Source organism: Hypoxylon fragiforme, assembly GCF_022984875.1.
Source record: "Hypoxylon fragiforme strain CBS 206.31 chromosome Unknown GGS25scaffold_7, whole genome shotgun sequence".
In the NCBI taxonomy this organism is placed as follows: Eukaryota; Fungi; Ascomycota; class Sordariomycetes; order Xylariales; family Hypoxylaceae; genus Hypoxylon; species Hypoxylon fragiforme.
In genome coordinates, this window is record NW_026054762.1 from 2,541,022 (window position 1) to 2,562,370 (window position 21,349).

Here is a 21,349-nt window from a genome sequence, read left to right on the forward strand (position 1 = left end):
TTAAGCTTAATATTTTAGGTACATCATTATGGATCCATGCAAGCTAGCTTAATTGCTTATCGATAACTAACTAGTTACGAAGTAGTTAGATGGATCCAAACAAACTCTCAATCCAAGTTCCACAGTTCCAGACTTCCAGTAAGTAACTTTTTAACTTCTTTGAACTCACAGAAACTTGGCACTTTACGAAAGATTACCTAGAAGTAGGGGGAATGCGTTTTTCTGGATTCACAAAAGAACCCTAGAGAATAATTCGACAGCTTCTGATATATTCTAAACTAGGCACTTGTCTCATACTTGCTTCTTGCCCTAATTCGTTCGCCGAAAGTCCAAAAGCACCACGGTATAGGGGCCATCAAAAGGCTCATGAGAGTCAATATAGATGTTGCCCACCCGGCGCCGAGTGCTCGAAACATCTGCAACGTGAATAATGGAAACACAGTACTCAAAGTGTATCTGGTAAGCATCATTGCACCTGCGGCTGATGCCCCATAAAGCGGACCATAGGCATCCAGCATAAACATCGTGGCACCCGCATACACAAGCAACGAACTCAGCATGGTCATGCCCTGGAAAAAGATAGGCACAAACCAGTGAATTCTATATTCTGCTGTCCAGCCTGCGATCAATAAGCTGATGGGCAATAAAACGCTACCTGCCATGGCCGGTGCAAGACGATACTCTGGTGGCAACTTTTCGTCCGGTTCGTGGGTTTGTTGCCATGATCCAAGCCGTCTCTGATAAAAGAAAATATCCGCAAGAACAAATGGACAGCATGCAGTCAAGGTTCCGAGTGTTACTCCGAGGTAGGACAATGACTCGCCTATTTTATCGAAATGGTAATATTCCCTTGCCAGCCATGGCACAGCTATTACAAAACAATACAGGAGGCCGAAAATAAGGCCATTGTATAAACTGACAAAGGTTACGATCGGTTCCGTGGCAAGCATGTGGATTGGTCGCTGGATAAGAACCGTGAAAAAGTGCCTGAACGCCCGAGCGAACGATGTTCTTTGTGACGAGGTATCGGATATACCTAACCTAATAGCACGACGTTGTATGATGACCTTTTTGTAGGTCTCTCTAGTGAGCAAAACGGGAAGGTATGTTGCCGTTGCCATTATGATAGCCGCCCATTGCGTCCAGCGCCAGTCCTTCGTCCGCACAATGAACCCTCCCACCAACGGTGCCAAGGTTGCGGCGAACGAAGGCAGCGAATAATATATCCCAAGGGTGATCCCGCGGTACCGATCTGTCGTATAATCCAAAAGGGTAGCCGAAGCATTGTTGATATTCGGGGATGCGAACATGCCCGCGAAGAACCGGCAGACAACCAGATCCGTCATCCTATTTGTAAACCCAGCACCCACCATGAACAGAATGAATATCGGCGTAGACACAACGAAGACAGCCTTCCTTCCATATTTTTCGGAAAGAGGCGCACCAATGAGCGGTCCGAACGCCAGTCCTAGGTTATACAGGGACAGAGGTAGAACGGCGACCTCTTGGCTACATTGGAACAATTCCATCACCTGTTCCTGGGCAGGCGCGTAGACGGCTCCAGCAAACGCGCTCGCAAATGCTAGCAACGAAACAGCGACTGTGCAGTAGACACGCGTGAACAGAGAAAAATTGCGCGGATTGTCTGGGTCGTCCGGGCCACTCCAATCATAAGCTAAATTCAGACGCTGAATAAGCTCGCCGGTCGGTAATGAGGAGCTAGGGGGTTGTGGTCCCCTCCGGGATATCTGAATCATCTGAACCATTTTCGACGATCTGTTTATGACTTTGGCCAGATCTAAGAAGTAATGGAAGCAAATGAAGTCCAGGAAATGATGCTCGAGACGGTAGAGGAGGCATAATCTTCAACTCGTAACAACAACACTGAAGCTTCTTGTTAATACATATATACACGAGCGTTATTCCCGTAACCCATCCCGAGGTCCTAGTCATTCCGAAAACCCCGATACCGCACCTAGGTCATGACACACGAGAAACCATGGGTGCCCCATTTGTTGCTTGTGTGGGAAGGCCAGATACGGATCACTGTCAACGTCGGTTCAAATGACATTCGAAGGGCTACGTTATTGTCATTACAATATCCCGACCCCGGACGTTTGAATCCACAGTAAAGGCGTTACGCCCGTGATCTAGCCTAATAAAGGTTGTCATGCAAGGTACGTTTGTCTTCTATTTAACCTAACCCAGTACAATCCGACCTGTTACATATACATAAACGTACAAGGAAAGAAGTCGACTTTCAAATTCCGAAGATATCATTTGTTGACAATCGATGGCAATCATGCTGACGCCTTTTACTAGGCGGGGTGGATTGTTCGTCTCATCAGGTCATGTGACGTGACATTAGATCGTGGCCTAGAGGCTTTTGATGCTAGCTAGCTGTTGGCTAGCTAAAGGATCGGGGTGCAGTAGGGCAGCTATGCAGGTGATTTCATCTTTACCTATGTTCCAACCTCGGAAGTCCCGTCCTCACTTCTCAGGCACGGTACGTGGGAAGGGGAAAGAAATCGTTGATGCAATTCTCGAATCAAAACCTGAATATTATCGAACCATGATTTCCTAATCATTTAAGAGGTGCTTGCTCTCTTTTTAAGATGGCCGATCCGGTTTCCGCAGTTGGTCTCGTCGCAGCTGCTGTCCAGCTTACCGAGCTCGCTGTTAAGGTCGTGAAGCGCATATCAGATTTCAACTCAACCATTAAGCAGACACCTAAAGCCTTCCAAGAGGTCCAAATTCAACTTCCCCTCATCATTGAGTCTGTAGGGCGTATCAAGGAACAGACAGACCAAGGACTGCTAAGCGATTCCTCCAGAAACGCGGTTTATGCTGTTATTGAAGCATGCCAACATGACACTCGTCTTTTGGACAAGCTCATCACTGAATTACTTCCGAACTCGACCGACTCGATTAGGAAGAAGACTTTAAAGGCCTTGACTAGTTTGACACATGACAAGGAAATTAATAAAATTACGGAAGCACTTCGCAACCGCACCTATCTACTGGCTCTTCATAAAGTCGCCAAAGACGGTATTGAGCCATTGCAATCTCCGGAACCTTGTGAGCCATTTTGGCTAGTGCCGTTTGACCGCAACGTATCGTTTGTTGGTCGACACGAAATATTCGAAAAGATCAATGAAGCTTTCATAGTTCCCACAGGGAGTCAATCAAAGGCTGCGTTAACTGGATTGGGTGGCATTGGGTGAGTTGAAGTGTAGGTAGCCATGATCCTTACCCCTATGTTAACCTTTAACGTGTAGGAAATCTCAGATTGCACTCGAATACTGTCATAGACGACGTGAGCAGAATTGTGAATGCTCCATCTTCTGGGTAAATGCAGCTACTGTTGCCCAGTTCGAGGAGTCCCTCAATAATATCGCAGTAATGTGCGGTCTTGTCGCCCGCAATAGCGGCCAAGCTGAGGGCGCATCGTTGGTACAGCCCTGGCTAGAGTTCCGACATCAAGGGCCTTGGATGATGGTAGTAGACAATGCTAATGAGAGAGACATAGTCTTCAACCAGAAAATGCGCAATGGAAAGACACCATGGCAATGCATACCCCGTCGTAATGGTACTCTCATTTTTACAACAAGAAGCTACGAACTAGCCTATGATTTAGCTCGCCCTTCGCGCCCTATTTATATACCACTGATAGGCGAGGCTGAAGGGGTTGAGCTAATCCAGAAGCGACTCGGGCTTGGCTTTCCGAAAAATCTCATGATTGAGCTTCTGGAGGAACTAGATCATATCCCACTCGCTATCACACAAGCGGTTTCGTTCATGATAAAAAGAAGGATAGACATACCACAGTACTTAGAACGATTCCGAAAGAGTGACGACACAAAAATGCGAATGCTTGACTACGAATTCATAGACCATGGAAGAACTGCCGAATCCCCTGAATCAGTGGCCAAGACTTGGGAACTATCTTTCAATAGCATCAGAGAAGATAATCAAAAGGCGGCAGATATGCTGTATCTCATCAGCTTCTTTCAAAATCACGGTATCCCAGAACGAATCCTACGCAGCGAGGATGATGACGAGTTCGACTTCGAAGATGCAATGACCATCCTGAGCGACTACTCTTTTGTCAACGCCGATAATACTAGAGTACGATTTCATACACACTCTCTTGTGCAACATGCTACTCGGCATTGGCTCCGAAGTCAAGGTCCTACTGAAGTTACGGCGTGGAGATTGACCGCGTTGAAGTCCCTTGCCCGTGAATTCCCCGAAGCAACTTCACATCCCAAGCAGGATTACTGGGAAACTTGTGAAATACTCCTTCCACATGCCGAGTCACTACTCGCGTACGATTTTAAGAAGTCCGAACAAGATATTCAGCTTGAGAGGGCACGGTTGTTGAATAGCACAGGTAGGTATATTCATTGGATTGGAAGATACAGTGACGGTCGTAAGAGGTTCCGGACTTCTTGGGATATTAGGAAGCAATACCTAGGCGAGGCTCATGTTGATACCTTGAAAAGCATGGGTTTATATGTCTGGGCATTGAGCTTCCAGGGCGAGCCGGAAGCTGTTGAGCCTGGTTATCGTTTGCTCGAACTCCGCCAGGAAATCCTTGGCCCCAACCATGCCGATACTATTGACTGTCTTAGTGATCTCGCAACAGCTCTAGCCAAGACCAACCAATATGCGGAGTCTATTAAATTTCACCGGGATGCTGTGAGCCGTGGCATAGCGCACCTGGGGATTAACGACCTGGACACCCTAAATTGCCAGAATGCATTAGCCTCGACTTTAATGGATGTGGACGAATATCAAGAAGCTTCGGAGATATACAAAGAAGTCTACGAGATAAAGAAAAGCATACAAGGACCAGATCACCCCGATTTTCTAGTCATAGAGTCAAACTTTGCATTGTGCCTTGTCGGACTCGGCGAAATACCCAGAGCAATAGAACTAAATCAGCATTGTCTTGCGTCCAAGGAAAAAGTCCTGGGAATCGACCACCCAGAAACGATCATCTCAGCATATAACTTAGGTGATTTGTATTTCAGGGAGGGTCACAGGGAGGAAGCGATAAAACTCTATGATCGGATTATAGATGGTTGCGAAGCTGGTCTTCGAAGAGAGACTGTCGATGGCAAGGAATACCTTGATCTTATTCGGAGGCGAAGAAGACCGATTTCATACGGACGACTCCCACCGCTTCCCGAGTAAAGGGCATCATTGCCTTAGGGAATCAACTACATACAGTGTCCTTCTTCTTGAGCTATCTCAACCTTGAAATGCTGTACCCAGCTGGCACTTTCTTTTGGTGGATCTATGCCATCAATGACCCAGCGAGGACCATCGAGTGTCTAAACGATAATATTCCATCGTTTTCGGATCCGCAGAGCAGATGAATCTACTTCATACGAACACTCCTAGTCGTTCTGAAGTTTCCCGATAGAGTCTATGTGGAGATGAAACTGGTGGGCCCGGAAGCGTTTAAGGACTTTTCGTAGACGCCAGGCTCTTGCATCTAATAGGATGAGCCATTTATTACATATATACGCGGCGATTGAGGGCCAACTAAGCCTTTATACATACCTTTACGGTATGTTATCGTCACCGAGCTTGTCAACCTAGGACGCGGCTCGGTTAGGTGGCATTGGATCCTGCGAAAACTCTCTTCCGCGGGAACATACATTTATGTACATAGCCACATGAGGAATGAAAAATCTCGTGGCAAGAGATCTTGACCCACTACAACGGACATCAAACACGACGAGTAGAGTTGAAACGAAACATTATTAGTATACTATATAAATCTAGTGTATCCGCATCTTCTTCCAGGACTAATCCCCTTTTTAGAACTATTGACTACCCTACCTAAGGTAGGTACCTAACGTGTGGCATGCATATTTATTTATGTCACCATTGTAGCGCCTAGGTCAGTAGGTATACGGCGCATCGTCTTGTAACCTAATTGTGGGTTTAAAGCTGCGATTTCGTGGAGTTGGATGCGGACACTTCCATATTGAGCATTGGTATGAGAGGAGGATTCGAATCTGACCCAACTGGTTGGGAACCACGTGTATTTTCCCTAGTTCAATAAATATTCCGTGGGATTCACGGACGATACATAGGTACCCAAGATACCTACCTACCCAACTTCTTACCAACCCAACGATAATGGCGCGAGGATGGCGGAAAGTTGGTTAACAGCGGCGCTTTTTCAAACTCGAGAGATCTTGCAATAATCATTCCATCGCGTCTAAACACCTAGGCAAAACTCAAGTATTGAGTAGGTAGGTTGGTTGGTTGGAATCAAGGCAAGGCAAGGCAAGGCAGTATGTTTCCGCCCCTGCTACCATTGCAATTTCGCCTTACTTAACCGATGTACCACCTTGGAATCTATAGGGACAGAAAAGCAAAAAAAAGAAAAAAAAAGAAAACAAAACTGCCCATTGTGTATAGGAAGGTAGGTACGGCGGGGCCTAGTAAGCTCGACAAAGCTGATGTCCTTGTTCAACGTTGCGCCAACCGTCCTTCCTAAAATAGTTAAAACACCATGCCCTCATCGCGGGCAGAGTCCTGTTACGGGTTGAGTTCCTATGCTTGCACAGACGGGACGGGCTAGGTACTGGGTATATGCATGCAGTATCATATGTATTCAATAGCTTCAATGTTGCTAATATGGGTTCGCGCATCTATCTAGGTAGTAGATCGAGGGGCATTGTTTCATACCCGGAGTTCTGGGTGAAGTTGATCGTATATCTCGAGGGGAGACTTGGCACTAGTGTAGGTAGGTATGCAGGAGATACTTGGTGCTCGGGGAACACAGCAGGTGTTTTCTTGGTCCTTTGAGGGTTGGATTCCTGGGGAGTACGGAACGATAGCCGGCGGGAAACACTCCTGGCTTTGTGTTGATTGAGGCTGAGCCTCCTATTGTGTACTACTTACTAGGTATAATATAATGGTGGTACGGCACGATTATGTGAATCGTAATGAGGCAATATTCATTACTATACCTATACCTGCCTTGGTTACGATAATCCAGTTACCTCTGTAGATATATACCAACCACCCAAGGCCCTAACTAAGTACATAGGTAGACTGCCAGATCTGGGAATTACGCGGAATTTTTCATCGACTTCTTCGAAACAAAAGCCATGTTGCGCTCTACCAACAGACCAAATCCTTTGGCCCTGTCTAGATTGATTGGTCTTTTCTTCCCCGGTCAAATCGACTAGGCTAGAGTTGCATTGTGTACCTAACATAGGTATGTATATAGTTACATGGTGTACTAGGTAGTGTACCTAGTGTAGAGCGGAAAGTCGCTTGCTCAGCCAGTCAACGACGTGGTTGAAATGAATTCCCAACCACCCTGTCACCCAATACCAACCGTGACTGGCCGCTTCTGAGTGGGCAAGGTGTCTAGGTTGGACTACTACATACATGAAGGATTGCGGCAGCGGCAGGCAGAAGACAAGAAACAAGTCCCTCTCTAATAGCCGCGCCCCTTGGCTAGAAATAGTACTTACCCATTACACACCTAATCAATTTGACGGTAGCCGACATGGACTGGATGCACTTTTCTTCATTAACTACTTACTTAATACCTAACCTAATGTAGTACATTATTAATAAGATGAGTCTACCTGCGTCTAATATCTCCTTGTATGAATTATGTAACCGTCAAGCGGCATTGCGTTTTGTTTTTATTCTTTCTCATTATTCTTGTACTTGCAGCCTGATATGTAACGGGTAGGCAGGCAAGACGAGCTAAGGTCGCATGGCGTTAGCCATCTCGCTTCATGATGCTTCCACTCCGATACCTTGTCAGGCTGACCATCCTTTTCGTAAGGCTTAGACCTTCTAGCGGTCCAAGTCATGTCAGAGAGTCCGGAGCTAAAGACGGGAACCAACACCTTTTTTTTCTCTTTTGAACTTGTCTACCTAACATGTTTGCGGAGTTCGTTTTTTTCATCATGGGCCAGGGGCTTGCAGGAGAGAAACATCGTCAACCTTTCAACCCCTCTCTCCTCGCCCCCCCCCCTCTATTATATGTAACTGGCACGTTCTAGTTGTGTGTAAATAGAATATACCTCATGAACATCGACGCCGCATCTTTTCAATCTACTAGAGGATTAGGTAACTATACAACATGCAGACCAACCACTTGCTAACGAAGCACATATCTGCGGCCTCTTGTGCCACCTAACCAAAACGGATGGACGGCCGCAGAAAATGCCGTTCAGCTCCCACTATTGCTGCTTTGCAGCTGTAATGTAGTTACATACCGAAGGCAAAAAGCAAGCATCTCGTCCCTCCCCCTCTAGAACCCCCGATATGCATGGCAAGCAAGAGGGTCCTAGCTCCCCTGCCCGATGATACCCTGACCATGCATTGCAAGCCATCGTGAGGATCAGTCCATGGATTGCCAGTGCACATGGTCCCCTGTTAGCAGCCCCCCCCCCCTAGCAGAGGCTCCAAAAGGGGGGGGACCCGAACTCAAGCCTGTTTCCGAGCACAGACGATAGGAAACATTTTGCACCAAGAAAAAGAAAAAGAAAAAAAGCCATATTTGCTTTCAAGCCTGCTTTTTTGTTCTGCTTTTAATGAAGAAGGTATGTACCTATTCTTCCCGTCTGCGCCACGCCGTTGCTAGCATGGATTGACACAGACGCCATTTCAATGTACATAATAAACATAGGTAACCTGCAACCGGGGTCTAGGTAACTGCGCGGCAGTAAAACTGGGTAGGTATAGACGACTCATGTAGGTAACTGGTTTTCTACAACTGCTCTTCCTAGGTACCTATGGAGATAAGTTGGTTGGGTGTGTGGAAAGAGGCACATATTAGGAATAGATAGTTTGTGTTGTGAGTCTGATATAAACCCGTATTGACCCCTTCGAAAGCTCGAGATTGTGGCCATCGTCACTTTCATGCTCATAGCACTTTCTTTTCATATCTCCTTATAGATAGAACTCCCTCTCTTACGACTTATAAGAGATCCTCTCGTTTCTTACCTACATTGCGTCCAAGCTTTTCTCGGCTTTTCGTCATTGATAGAAAATCTACACGTCAAATCTCGGCTCCGGGAAAAGGAATCAAGCTAGCAAGCACTTTCTTTGTTTGTGTCCCATCTCTTTTGCATTGCATATATATACCTACCTATCCTTCTACTTAGAGTAAGTACTCGGGTATACAGTCCACGGACGCACACACACACACACGTAGGTACCGCATACGAAATATTGCATTTTTCTATTCTAAGCGCCGGCCAGCCAACCAACGTCACCCACACGACACCGGCCACGGCCAGCCAAGAAAGAGCAGATTGTCCTCAGCTACCGCCTGCATTGTCACCGTAATATAACTACCTACTTACACATGTGCATGTAGCGAGCGAGCGAGCGAGGAAGTACTTCTGTACACTGGTTCCCACCCACTTGGTTATCTTTATAATACATACAATCTCTTTGGGGGCGGACTACCTAGCTATCCACTTTCTTATCCCACGACCTTTCCGTCCAAGAGGAGAAGAAGAAGAAGGGAAAATTGAACAAGAGAGAGAGAGAGAGAGAGTAGTGAAGAAAGAAAAAAAAAGAAGAATGCAGTCCAGGAGTTTACTCGCCCTGCTCTCGGCTCTGGCCCTGTCGTCTGCCTCTCCTATACGACGTAGGTGCGGCAACAATACCTCACCGGCTCCCACTAATAGCACGGCTCCGGTCTCTCCAGCTGCCAGCAGCGATGCTCCTGCCACTCCCGCGCTACCCAGCACCGGCTGTAAGTCTACTACGCTTTTTATTCCAACCTACCTACCTACCTCCCTTCCTCCCCATTCGTCCATCTCTACCTACCCACCTCCATAAGGCAACGATCTTCTCCCTCAAGCTAATCAACCACCTCCCCCACCCAAAGCCGGCACACAACTCGACGGCCCCGGCACCGCCACCCTAAAGCACATCCTCATCGGCCACGGGATCCAGAACTACACCTGCTCCTCCACCTCTTCCGCCGCAACCTCCATCGGCGCGCTGGCCGTGACCTGGGACATCACCTCTCTCTACCCCAACACCTCGCCCTCCTCCCTCTCCGCCGCCGACTTCAGCGCCCTGTCCTCCAAGGTCCTGCGCACCACGCCTTCACCCTTTGACACTCCCCCCTCCCCCCCCTCCTCCTCCTCCCCCTTCCCACCCCCCGCAGACCTGACCCTCGACGGCACCCCGGAGCCGCTAAAGTTCATGGGCCACCACTTCTTCGACGCCGCCGGCGTCCCGACCTTCGACCTCACCGCCGCCCCCTTGCTGTTCAGAGGGCACAAGGACGCCGGCATCCCGGCCCCCGCCGACGCCGACGCCGGCATCGAGGACCCCCCGACGGGCGCGGTGGATTGGCTGAGGCTTAGCGATGTGGGGGGGAGCGTGGGGGGCGCGAGTCTGGTGTATAGGGTGTACACGGCGGGCGGGCAGCCGGAGGCTTGTGGTGAGGGGGAGGGGGAGGGGGAAGGGGGGAAGGTGATGAGTGTGCCGTATGCGGCGCAGTATTGGGTTTATGGGAACTGAGGGAAAAGGGGGATCGGCTGGGTTTAATCGGGGGAGTGGGTTAGGGGGAGGGGTTTACGTATCTACGTAGGTTATCCAGGTACTCGTGAGAGCTCACCTTATGATCATGGTCATGGTTTTTTGGTATGGCTGGATTGGGAGGGGGGGACATAATGGAAGGGTTCGATTGTGCGGACCTATTTACCTAGTTAGGCACCTATGTACCTACTGCCTCCCAAGAAACTGGGACGGACTGGCACATCAAAAGGGGAGAAGGGATGGAAATCCGGGCGTTTTGGGCGGTTCTTTTATCCTTTTTTCTTTTCTGTATTCTAACTATAGGACGGCACAGGGATTTCTATATACCTACCTAGGCTAGGTAGAGAGGTAGGCAGGTACGGAATATGGGGATGAAGTTTCAAAGGTTGTGTTTCGGATAGGGGCTAGCGACGTCCTTCTCTCCCCCACCCCCTTTTTATCTTCTACGTTGTTTAAGTATCTCTCCCCGATGGGCTTAATCCGTGACCGCAATGATGGAATAAGCGAGAGACGTAATAATACTATCCATTCTGCGATTATAGTTATCTCGATAGTGTTTTGTTTGCCCAAGAGCAAGGACAGGATATACTCCCTTTCCCCCCACGTTGAGTCTCCCCCACTCCCAGTAATAGGGGAAGCTCGGTCTACATAGAAACTACCAAGTTCCTTCTCTCTCATTTGGCATTGAAAAAGATTTCGGGCCTACAATCTACCTGGTCTAAATCTATCCATTGAAAAGAAGAGAAACCTCGTAATACGATAATGTGTTAGGCTGGTGCTGAGCGCGTAAATATCTACTGGGAGGTACCTAGGTCCCCACATAAAACTTCAGCTCGGCTCTTCGTTGCAGAGTACAACTGGGTAAGACTGTTATGGCCCTTATGGGCATATACTTCCGTGTATTTGCACGCCGTGGTCCTAGGAAGTTACGCGGTCCCCACTAGGTAGGTACTTATAGACCCTCAGCTACGAGGAGTGCAACATCATAAACTCAACACCCTAGCTACCTGGGTAGGTACAGTATGTACTCTCACTAGCACGTGTGTGTGGGAAAATGGGACTCTTGTGTACCAATGCACTCTTAAATCAGGCCAAGGCTAGTGCTACAATAAAAGATGAGGAGGGAGGGAACACTAGGGGGCTGATGGCGACGGCGCCACGTACATACTGTAACAACGCACGTCAGTAAAGTAGCATCAACGCTCCGACTTCATCTCCCCCACACGAGGCAAATCTGCACATCAATCACCATGAAATTTCAAGATGCGTGATATCATTTGCATGACAATAAAAAGAGACATCGCAGAAAGCTTCTTTTTTAAGGACATCATCTCTTCGTAACCCGAAACTCGTCAATTAATAGTACTTCATGCAAGCCTCTTCTTGGCTAGCAAGAATAAGAGTAGAAATGTCTTCTCGTCTCCCCGTTCTTCGTCGTGAGAATCTTGTCCACTGGGTTGTGTCATTTCGCTTAGCTGCTGAGCGTATCGCCCATTCTATCTTGCCCATTTCCAGGGGTGTGAAAAAAAAAGTTGAAAAAAGATGTATATAACCATCCGCGCGATTTTGGCTGGATGGTACGTCAACCTGACTGCGCTCGCCACATTAACGGCAAATTACGAAAGGTAGTTTTCCTTTCCGAAGTTTCCGTTGTAGCGACTAAATCGTCGGGCGAAATTTTGAGGTTTTCTGAACGTTACGCTCGTTTCCTTATCTATGGCGCTCCAAACCATTCGGGGGTGTTGGAAGTAGAGATTCTATCTCCTGCTGGCATCCAATCCACCCTGCAGCTCACCCTCCAATCCTATTTGATTCATGTATTCCTGAGGGCGTGGGTCCTCGGCTCTCCATTGTGTACCTCCACCACTTGGTAATGGTACCTGACCCGCCCCCGCCTGCGGTCCGGCCCCTCCGCCGATACTTCCGGGTACCGTGCGTACTAATTGCCGGAAGCGGAATACTTCGTCTTTGATCATCTCCCGCATCTGACCAACGTCATCGATGACTTCGAAGTCGAAATTGAAAGTGGATGGACAGTCAGGCTCGTCAGATGCATCATGCCAGATGTGTAAGTAGGGGTGCTCTAGCGCCTGCTCGACGCTGATACGCGAAGAGGGGTCGAAAGCCAGCATGCGATCGAGTAAGTCCAAAGCGTCCGGGTTTGCGTTAGGGAATAGGGCAGGGAAGGGCTTCTTAGGCATGAATGGTAAGTTTCGAACGTATTCTTGAGCGCGAGAAGAGCCGATACGGGAGAGTGTCTCTTCGTTAGGGGTTCCAAGTATGTGGAGAATTTGGTTTAGCTGGTCAACATAGTCGCGACCCTTGAAGAATGGTCGTCCTCCCAGAAGTTCAGCCAGAATACATCCCACAGACCAGACGTCAACTGTGACATGTTAGTTATCCATAATGGGAGAGAGACGTATTGCATACTGCAGAATCTTCACTTACTAGCTTTGGTATAACTCTGGAAACTCAACATGATTTCGGGCGCACGATACCATCGTGTAGCAACATACTCAGTCATATATCCAGCATTCTCCTCAGGGTCCACGGAGAAGCCACGAGCCAAGCCGAAATCGCAAATCTTCAATTCACAGTCGGCATTGACGAGTAGGTTGCCTGGCTTTAGATCACGATGTAGAACGTTGGCCGAGTGAATGTACTTCAAGCCGCAGAGGATCTGGTAGATGAAGGATTGGAAGTGGGCGTCGGTAAGGGGCTGGCCTGATCGGATGATGGCAGCCAAATCACACTCCATCACCTCTGTGAAACGAATTAATGAGTATAATGGCTTGTTAAAAAATAAAACCATGTTCATCTCATACCTTCGTATAAATAGGTCTCGTTAAAGTTCTCGGGTCGAGGAATGTCCATATCGTAAAGGCAGGTGATCTAAGAGACCAAAGCAAGTCAGTTCGTTATTCCCTTCTTTTTATTTGTAGTTTTACATTTCGAGCAACTCACATTTCGATGGCCTCGGAAGTGTTGTAGGAGTTTGATTTCGCGCAAAGCGCGCTTGGCCAGGATCTTTTTGCTGAAGACATTTGTGACTTTCTTGATGGCGACGCCCTCGTTTGTCTGGTTGTTAACAGCAGCGCTAATTGAAAAGACGGAATCGTTAGTTGGATAAGTTATACACTGTCTATTACAAGAAATGAATAGATGAGCGCATTCGTAGCGCCCTGGTGGGAAGGGTAGTTGTTCACGCACCAGACAATACCGTAGGCTCCCTGTCCTAGCTCCTTGGTGACGGTGTATCGTTCATCAACAATGAAGTCTTGGTTAAAAACCTTGAAGACCTTACGTCCCTGTAGGTCTGACATTGTGGTATTTAGTGGTGTTTAGTCTTTGGTATGGCTACTTTCGAATGATGCAGGTCGTAGATTTGCGATTTCGGGTAGAAATTAGTTGGTTGGGTCGTGATGCGACTCGAAGCTAGCGAGATACACAAAGAGCGACGGATACCAATTGGAAACGGATGAGTCTTTGAATACAAAAGTATAATATCCAACTACTACCAAAGGACTTGTTTATATCAAAGAACGCAAGCCGACTCTTAATGATGTGAGCTTGTCAAAGCTGACGAGAGCGAAATTTCAGCGATGGATAATAAGCAAACTTGAGGCTGATGGGTCGTGGGGGGGGGAGGGATCAACGTTATATTCTTGATAAGATAAATAAAGGGACAGTTCTAAAAGTGTATCTAGACAAGGCTGCCACTTCGAAGCTGTGCATATGATATAGAAGCACGATAGCGATGCGATACAAAAATAAAAATTCAAAGAAAAGAGATTTGGTTATGAAGTATGCGCTGTGTAACTTAAACAGGCAAATACGGCTCGAATGAGTTTGAAGGAGGGGAAAGTCTGACAAAGCTACATAGTACAGGCATCAGGGGTGGAGGGGTGAAGGGGTAGAAGGAGGGGCGCGGTCCATACCTGGAAAGGCAACATTGAATTTTGACAAGGATGTAACTATCCCCCGCAAGGTGGGCAGCGATACGATACAGCTTCTTGTTGGCTAAATATCGAAATAAGGCCCACTCTTCTGGTTCCAAGATAGCGCCAATTGAACGTCAATTGTACCCCTGCTCGCCCTGTAAGCACTCGTTGCCCACCACTGATTGGGCTGAAACTCAATGGTAGATATAATTATTAGCATCTATGGATTACGTATGAAGGATAGTTTATACTCTTAGATATCATGCTACCTTATTAACATACTTAATGCGCTTGTCCGGAGGGCTGAGCTGAGGCCAAGAACAATGGGCACTGCAAGATGTCCCTTTCAATGTTGAAGTTGCTGCATGTGGCCCCCAAAAATCAGGTAGGTACTCAATTCCTGACGTTCAAAGTTCCTGTAAGATGACGCCGAGTTGCTATTTCTGTCTTTACTACCAACTAAACTTACTACTACCTACCCTGGTTACCTGGGAGTGTAAAGTTTCTACATATTCAGCCTTGAACGATGCATTTCGTGGAAAGAACTAGGTATCCGAATTTCGGATTTGACAACTTCCGTGCATGCTCACTACTATTATTGACCTGTCTATAATCTAAGATGAAGAAATGTCTACCGGGTATCATCTAACTATGCGTGTTCATGCCGTCTAGTTCGCATCAGGAAATGTTTGCTCCAGGAAATTAGTCGAGAACCGTTTGCACTGCTCAAACGCCTTCTCAAAAGCTTCGAGCCCGATGTAATACGGGTCCTGCACTACTTCCTTACGGCCCGTGCCGGAGAACTCGCCAAATAACATAACTTTGGCTTTGATAGGTTTCTTACTCCTCTCCTTCCATCGCTCGAGATCCATCAGGTTTGCAGTATCCATCGCAAATATATAGTCAAAATCCCGGAAGTCGCTATCGCGGAGCTGTATGTAACAAAAGTTGTTGGTCAGTTTCAATGTCACTCAAAAAGCTTATCGGCCTGTTCTGCTACTAACCTTGCGTGCGCCATGCTTATAATTCGTGATGCCGTTATCTGCGAGAGTTGACATCGTTCGCTCATCCGGTTCATCACCAGTATGATAGCCTCCTATTATGCAATGCAGTTATTAGCATGAGAGAAAGATATAAAAGATATGAAAGTAGAATATTTCGTACCAGTCCCGCAAGAATCAACCTTATCGATGAGGTTGTAGTAAGGCGAAGACTTATCTTTCACAATGGACCGAAAGACGCCTTCAGCCATCGTTGATCGACAAATGTTTCCTAAGCAAACGAATAGCACTGAGGCCTTTTCTGAATTCGCAGCTGAGCTAGACATCATGAAGTGTTATGAAGTCAAGAGAATTAGAAAGTCGGGAAGTGAGTCGACACAATGCTGCACGATATAATGATGATTTGATACTAAGCAGTAATGTTATGCCATTCAAGGCTTGTCAGATTAGCGAGATTGAGTTTGGAAGATCTTCGGGAACAGGGATTTCATGAAAATTGCCCCGCTTTGCCAAAAGCTCAATGTTTAATGTTAATAAATGCGCCGTGTTTTAAACAGCCCTGGAGGTTTAGCATGTTTAATGTTAAATAGCTTCAAAATGCTGTGAAACCTTCACTTGAGGGATCCACATGACGTGTGAAATGAGCTTGAATAAGTACAATAGAAGTACAATCATGACTATTCAGCGATGACGGGGTGAGTTGCTAAATTGAGTTGCTAAATTTACGACAACCTTACCGATAACATCGTTGCCCTCACATTTCATCCTATTGTCACGAACTTGGCCACTGGAATCGCCCCAAACTACCTATACTCAGTTCTGCATCACCTTGAGATGTACTACAAGACGGACTTTGGCTTCTTACGCGAGGCATAGAACTAAAGATGAATAGACACTACGAATAAACGGCGGGCTTGGTATTTCTTTTCCTTTATTATGCTGATGAAAGGATACAGTAGATTCCTCCGGAAAGAGGGCAGCAGCCTAATTCTTTGGGAGGTACTTGACTCCTGTGCTAGGGCAGTTACCGTCGTCGCTGTTATCCGGGCTCGCCGGTACGAACTGCCCGGTAGCAACTGAGCCATACACGTTGTAATAGTAGTAAACCTGGTTGATGGCACCACTACTGCACCCGACGTACACGGTCTCGCCATTATGGTTCTTGGACAATGCTGCCTGGATGTCGGCCAGCTTGTAGGTCTTGCTTGAGCTGGGCGTGATACCTGCGTCAGCGAGCCATTCATACGTCGGCAGACTCTTGAAAAGGCTGACTGTCGTGTTGAAATAGCTGGGGACCTCTTCGGTAGGTTGGTAGTCGGTGAAACAGTCCGGCTCAAGAGTCGAGACACAAGTACCGTGCTTTCCCCACTCGTGTTCCCAGAATTCCTCCCCGGTGCTGTCATTCGGCAGCCAGTAGGTCTCCATGTAACTCAGGAGATCATCGTTCCCAAAAGATTTCAAAATGCTGGTTATGTTCTTGTAGGCGCGGCGGCTGTCGCAAGTGGAGTCGTATGTGCCGTCACAGTGGTCTGGCCAAAGGCCGTGGATGGTCCATGAATCATCAGGCCCAACTACAGGGTCCGTATCCCAGAATTGGGTCTGTAGCAACGATCCTCCTGGATAATTGAAGCAACAGGTGTCGGCAATCGTGGTGGTGTTATGGCATGATAGCTCTGTCGCACCTGCGCACTGCTTGGGAGCACCGCCGAGGACAATCTGGGCCAGACATAGCCCAGCCAAAGCTTCGGCAGTCAACTTTCGAAGGGAAGTCATATTGTCGATACCTATAATACCACCATTTCCAACAAATATTGGGCGGGGGATGAGACCCTTCTTTAAATACCTACATTTTCCCTTAATCTTTGGCGTCTAGATCAGGGGAATATCGTGAACACAAGAGGGTGTTCTTCCCCACTGATCAGCGTTGCGCTGCAGGGCCCTAGGGCAACACACCTTCTTATCCAGGCATTATTCCCGCCCTAATGATTATCGAATCATGCATCACAGCACAGCTATCTTCCTCTCTAGCTCTCGGTCCGAAATCACCTCAATTACCTGCTGGGTCAATCAAAAGCCTGATAGCTACAGCACGTTTCAAAACGATTGCTTAAACCAACAACATGTGTTTTTCATTGGCACGTGCAGGCCCCCTCCCCACGCAAATCTCTTGACCTGCTAGCTACCAGGTAGGGAGGTAGATGTTTGAGATCTACCCTGGGTATCTAGATCACCTACCTAGTTACCATCTCTTCGCGACAATCGCCAGACCGAGGCAAGATAAGCAGACCGTCAAGTGTCAATTATTTATCACCTGTTCTCTGTACCTTCTCAAGTCAGTTGGCCGAAATGTAAGTCTTTGGAAAAGGAGGTGCCGGTCTTCTTACTAAGAGAGGAGGGAGTCCTTAATAGGCCTAGAGGTCGTTATATTGCTAACCACAAGCAGGCACTTGAATGGATAACGTTAACTATCTTCACCAATATCTTCATCTTACGGCATATATTGGCCGGCCTCGTTGTCTGTCATATCTCCGCCGCGCTATTGATTGGAGCTCAACCCTTAATTGAATGATTACCATCGAGCCCGTGATTGAATTCTTGATGGGGCTTCGCATTATTCGTTCCAATATTATGGCCGTTCATCGTAAATGGAATCTTCAAAATGTCCATACGTTCGATGTTGTCTGACCTGGAATCATCTTCATTGTTACTTCAAGGGTAGGGTCGTGTACCACCGGCCCTACGATGAGCTCTAGATCTATTATAGGAGATCCGGAGTCAGATTGTTGGACTGGATACCTATGGGCCCGTTCATTTACCAAAAGGTCTCATCCGTACTTTCCACGTGGGCTTGGTTGTGAATATAAATGAATCTAAGGAAAGGTCCTATCGTCTCTTTCAATGGCTATCTTTCAGGGGCTGTGTCTGCGCGATGTAGCGTATCCTATTCGCTTGTGGGATTGAAATACAATACGAAATACATAAATGAATGACGTCGCGTCTCGTGTCGAAGGTCTATCAATGAATGCGAGAATTACATAGGTACCGTGGGATATATAGGAGGAATGGGCGGGCCGTAATGTACAGAGTTGAACGGATCGGGGGGCCTTTTCTCGTGCTTTGGATGTCGCCCAGAATCGAAACGCAACAATTTATAATCTCGAAGAATGGAGTGACTCGTGAGTCTGAAGATGATGAGGTGATCGTTCAACACGAAGTAGACCATAGGCTTCGGGGGCGAGGTTAACCAAATGATCAAACGATGGGGGCCAAAAAGGGGGCTCTGAGTAGAGCTCTTGACAAGCCGCCCGCCAATGAACTAGATAGATGATGGTAGGTATATTTCCTGCCTCGGTGGCCATAACAGGCTTTTCTATTCCAAGTTCGTAATATTAGGGGTGATTTCTAAACGTAACCTAGGAGTTGCGTATAGTTATCGTTATGAGGGCCGAATTGCGCTCGCAGTGCCGCGATCTACGCAGCCATCGTTTTCTAAACCGAAGAGGTCTAACATACCTAGGTAATCCAACTTGGAATCAAATGATCTTTTGATTGTAGCCAAGATGGCTGCCCAGATGTTTATGGGTGTATTAGACCGTCCTCGGTGACATCCGCTCTCTACGTCCCATACTACTAGGTAAGCGCCTAGCCTTGGAGGTATATAGAGGATCCTGATCCTTGCCAAATCTCCAGTATCTCACCCGCGGAGAGTGTTATGATCATTTCAGCCCTATAGGAGATGCTGCCTATAACTATCGAATCATTACCGCAGTAGCCCATACCTCCTCGCATAAACGTACGGGAACGAGAAAGCACGGTGGTAGTATAGAGGGTACTAGTAGTAGTAGAGGGGGGCCATTGACTAAATTATGTAACCAAAAGCAGCCTCTATGTTCCAAGACTACAAGATAGAGTTGCAGAATTAAATAGAAGTTTATAAGTTGTACCTATTAAGGTAAGCATTACTTCAAGGCGGCGATTGCTGGCAAGTCAGACAAAGATGCACCCTTGGCATTGGCCCTGGTTCTTTCCGGCGGATCTTAGAATCTTTTGCTCGTGTTGTCGTCGCTCATGTGTATGTATCACCTAGGTATCAAGTATCGTCTTAATGGAGGCAAATGCATAGACAGCTACTAGGTACCGAGGTAGGTAAATCTGATGGAGCTTTTACAGTTGCCATCACATCCTCGATGCTGCCTGCAGGTGGTGGGTGAATGCGTGGTGACTCGTTTTACATAATGAACCACCTCCCTACTGTCCGACCTCATTAGGCCCCCAATGTTCCAATCTCGCGATGCTGCATAGCGAAGGCAAGAAAAAAAAAAAAGGCATTTAAACTCGCATAGCTGAGCCTCGATCCTGCCCAAACTTCTGCCTAGTTGTATCGGTGAGAATCCTAGCCACATTCCGAATTCGTCGGGCTTGTCGCCGCTAGAGCCAATCGGATAGATTCGATCTATACGATCTAGGCTTAAACAGACAACATTACCATGTCAAATTCCACATTAATCTTAACCTCATCGAATAACTTCTACTTGATCATGCGCTTGGAGTGCTTGTACTAAGGTCTAGACTCGGATGCTGCCTACCGGCCCTATACTGTCGAAAATGGTTACAGGGAGGGGAGAGTCATCTGTAGAAGAATCCCATGATGTTTTGTTTTTTGTTCATCTCTTCTTTCAGGGGTTCACGGGGAATAAATACTCTCGTTGCCTCTGCTCTTGTCGATCGTTTCTATAACCTGTCAAGCTCTACTAGTTTATTCACTTGCCTATATCTTCAACCGCAGCATCAAAGAGATCCGTCACAATGCTCACCAACCTCGCCCTCGCATCCCTGCTCGCCGCGGTGCCGTTCGCTCGCGCAACCCCGGACGTGACCGTCAAGGCCCTGCCCTTCGAGGACTGCTCGTCCTTCCCGGGCTACGACGCCGCCGCCAACACTGCGGGTCCCTGGACCATCCAGCTAGTCAACGCCGACAACACCGCCATCGAAGGCTTCAGCGACACCTCCAACTACGCGGTCGCGTTCAACCCTAGCACCGACCCCAAGCCGAGCATGCGATGGGGCTACGTAAGTACTTTCTGTTCGGGAGGCCTCGGTAGGCAGGTGAGAATAGAATGGGCTCTGACCGAACGTGCCAGATCACCTTCCCGCAGCGCAACGACATCGCCAAGACGGCCATCAAGTGCGACGCCGGCGTGCTCAAGGCCTGGGTGTCGACCGACCTGACGGCCGCCGGCGCCCCCACCAACGTGCAGTGGTCGCCGCTGGTGCTGTCGCCGTACCCGTACGACGCGGCGCTGATGTGGAAGATCGAGGGCGACGCCCCCCAGATCTTCGAGCACTACGTCGGCGACGTCAAGCAGGACGGCGTCTTCCTCGGCGGCTACAACGGCAGCACGTCGTGGGGCCTGCGGTGGACGCTCGCCGACGGCGTCTCCACCCGCCTCGACTACTACTACACTCGCTTGTTGGGGCCCAACAGCGCCGACCCGACGACGGGACAGCCGTTGTACGCGAATGAGACTACGGCGTTCATCAAGATTTCCGCGTAGAGGATGCAGGAACGCGGGTTGGCAGGCTTACCTACCTGCATATTGTAGGATGGAGGGTTGAGAGCTTGGCACGTTGGTGAAAGGGATGGACACAAACAGGAGGACTCGCTCGTTTCTTCACCAGGGTACTTGAACTAGTTAAGGATTAACCGCTTCAATTTGTGAGACTGGTGGAAACCCATACTTCTAATAGGTATTAGATACTAATGCGCTAAGATACAATATCGCTATGCTTTATTCCTCCAACACATGCTGTTACAATGTGGCGAGAACCAAAACAATTTTGATAGTCGAGTAA

The 21,349-nt window shown here is 47.8% G+C and overlaps 7 protein-coding genes across 7 annotated transcripts; 3 read left to right on the plus strand and 4 right to left on the minus strand.

Moving 5' to 3' along the window:
- Positions 1–138: 138 nt before the first annotated feature.
- GGS25DRAFT_384843 (major facilitator superfamily domain-containing protein) lies at positions 139–2,190 on the minus strand. Its single transcript, XM_049258297.1, has one exon. It carries the CDS (start codon positions 1,764–1,766, stop codon positions 279–281), a length of 1,488 nt encoding a protein of 495 aa, XP_049114989.1. The 5' UTR covers positions 1,767–2,190; the 3' UTR covers positions 139–278.
- On the plus strand, positions 2,076–5,351 carry GGS25DRAFT_384846 (uncharacterized protein). The gene is made up of 4 exons (XM_049258298.1): positions 2,076–2,177; positions 2,323–2,506; positions 2,594–3,220; positions 3,279–5,351. Exons 3-4 carry the CDS (start codon positions 2,616–2,618, stop codon positions 5,197–5,199), a joined length of 2,526 nt encoding a protein of 841 aa, XP_049114990.1. The 5' UTR covers positions 2,076–2,177; positions 2,323–2,506; positions 2,594–2,615; the 3' UTR covers positions 5,200–5,351.
- A 3,689-nt stretch (positions 5,352–9,040) lies between these two features.
- Positions 9,041–10,713, plus strand: GGS25DRAFT_384953 (uncharacterized protein). Its single transcript, XM_049258299.1, has 3 exons — positions 9,041–9,204; positions 9,256–9,757; positions 9,893–10,713. The coding sequence occupies exons 2-3, from the start codon at positions 9,583–9,585 to the stop codon at positions 10,534–10,536; spliced, it is 819 nt and encodes a 272-aa protein (XP_049114991.1). The 5' UTR covers positions 9,041–9,204; positions 9,256–9,582; the 3' UTR covers positions 10,537–10,713.
- Positions 10,714–12,208: 1,495 nt separating this feature from the next.
- GGS25DRAFT_533420 (mitogen-activated protein kinase mkc1) lies at positions 12,209–14,474 on the minus strand. The gene is made up of 5 exons (XM_049265671.1): positions 13,765–14,474; positions 13,519–13,651; positions 13,380–13,446; positions 13,003–13,317; positions 12,209–12,937 (listed from the first exon to the last, which is right to left on the minus strand). Exons 1-5 carry the CDS (start codon positions 13,875–13,877, stop codon positions 12,312–12,314), a joined length of 1,254 nt encoding a protein of 417 aa, XP_049114992.1. The 5' UTR covers positions 13,878–14,474; the 3' UTR covers positions 12,209–12,311.
- A 595-nt stretch (positions 14,475–15,069) lies between these two features.
- On the minus strand, positions 15,070–16,061 carry GGS25DRAFT_500793 (phosphotyrosine protein phosphatases I). The gene is made up of 3 exons (XM_049261873.1): positions 15,660–16,061; positions 15,500–15,591; positions 15,070–15,427 (listed from the first exon to the last, which is right to left on the minus strand). Exons 1-3 carry the CDS (start codon positions 15,823–15,825, stop codon positions 15,164–15,166), a joined length of 522 nt encoding a protein of 173 aa, XP_049114993.1. The 5' UTR covers positions 15,826–16,061; the 3' UTR covers positions 15,070–15,163.
- A 280-nt stretch (positions 16,062–16,341) lies between these two features.
- GGS25DRAFT_500795 (ribonuclease T2) lies at positions 16,342–17,553 on the minus strand. Its single transcript, XM_049261874.1, has one exon. It carries the CDS (start codon positions 17,267–17,269, stop codon positions 16,481–16,483), a length of 789 nt encoding a protein of 262 aa, XP_049114994.1. The 5' UTR covers positions 17,270–17,553; the 3' UTR covers positions 16,342–16,480.
- A 2,453-nt stretch (positions 17,554–20,006) lies between these two features.
- On the plus strand, positions 20,007–21,261 carry GGS25DRAFT_500798 (uncharacterized protein). Its single transcript, XM_049261875.1, has 2 exons — positions 20,007–20,566; positions 20,638–21,261. Exons 1-2 carry the CDS (start codon positions 20,303–20,305, stop codon positions 21,049–21,051), a joined length of 678 nt encoding a protein of 225 aa, XP_049114995.1. The 5' UTR covers positions 20,007–20,302; the 3' UTR covers positions 21,052–21,261.
- The last annotated feature ends 88 nt before the right edge of the window (positions 21,262–21,349 follow it).

Excerpts from the sequence above, each read along its gene's own strand:
- GGS25DRAFT_384843 (XM_049258297.1), bottom strand. The coding sequence starts at position 1,766 with ATGGTTCAGATGATTCAGATATCCCGGAGGGGACCACAACCCCCTAGC.
- GGS25DRAFT_384846 (XM_049258298.1), top strand. The coding sequence starts at position 2,616 with ATGGCCGATCCGGTTTCCGCAGTTGGTCTCGTCGCAGCTGCTGTCCAG. Across the intron at positions 3,221-3,278 it reads ACTGGATTGGGTGGCATTGG|GAAATCTCAGATTGCACTCG; the intron begins GTGAGTTGAAGT and ends TTTAACGTGTAG.
- GGS25DRAFT_384953 (XM_049258299.1), top strand. The coding sequence starts at position 9,583 with ATGCAGTCCAGGAGTTTACTCGCCCTGCTCTCGGCTCTGGCCCTGTCG. Across the intron at positions 9,758-9,892 it reads CGCGCTACCCAGCACCGGCT|CCGGCACACAACTCGACGGC; the intron begins GTAAGTCTACTA and ends CCCCACCCAAAG.
- GGS25DRAFT_533420 (XM_049265671.1), bottom strand. The coding sequence starts at position 13,877 with ATGTCAGACCTACAGGGACGTAAGGTCTTCAAGGTTTTTAACCAAGAC. Across the intron at positions 13,652-13,764 it reads GGAGCCTACGGTATTGTCTG|CGCTGCTGTTAACAACCAGA; the intron begins GTGCGTGAACAA and ends CTTTTCAATTAG. Across the intron at positions 13,318-13,379 it reads CGAGACCTATTTATACGAAG|AGGTGATGGAGTGTGATTTG; the intron begins GTATGAGATGAA and ends TTCGTTTCACAG.
- GGS25DRAFT_500793 (XM_049261873.1), bottom strand. The coding sequence starts at position 15,825 with ATGATGTCTAGCTCAGCTGCGAATTCAGAAAAGGCCTCAGTGCTATTC. Across the intron at positions 15,592-15,659 it reads GGTTGATTCTTGCGGGACTG|GAGGCTATCATACTGGTGAT; the intron begins GTACGAAATATT and ends ATTGCATAATAG. Across the intron at positions 15,428-15,499 it reads ATAAGCATGGCGCACGCAAG|CTCCGCGATAGCGACTTCCG; the intron begins GTTAGTAGCAGA and ends TGTTACATACAG.
- GGS25DRAFT_500795 (XM_049261874.1), bottom strand. The coding sequence starts at position 17,269 with ATGACTTCCCTTCGAAAGTTGACTGCCGAAGCTTTGGCTGGGCTATGT.
- GGS25DRAFT_500798 (XM_049261875.1), top strand. The coding sequence starts at position 20,303 with ATGCTCACCAACCTCGCCCTCGCATCCCTGCTCGCCGCGGTGCCGTTC. Across the intron at positions 20,567-20,637 it reads CGAGCATGCGATGGGGCTAC|ATCACCTTCCCGCAGCGCAA; the intron begins GTAAGTACTTTC and ends CGAACGTGCCAG.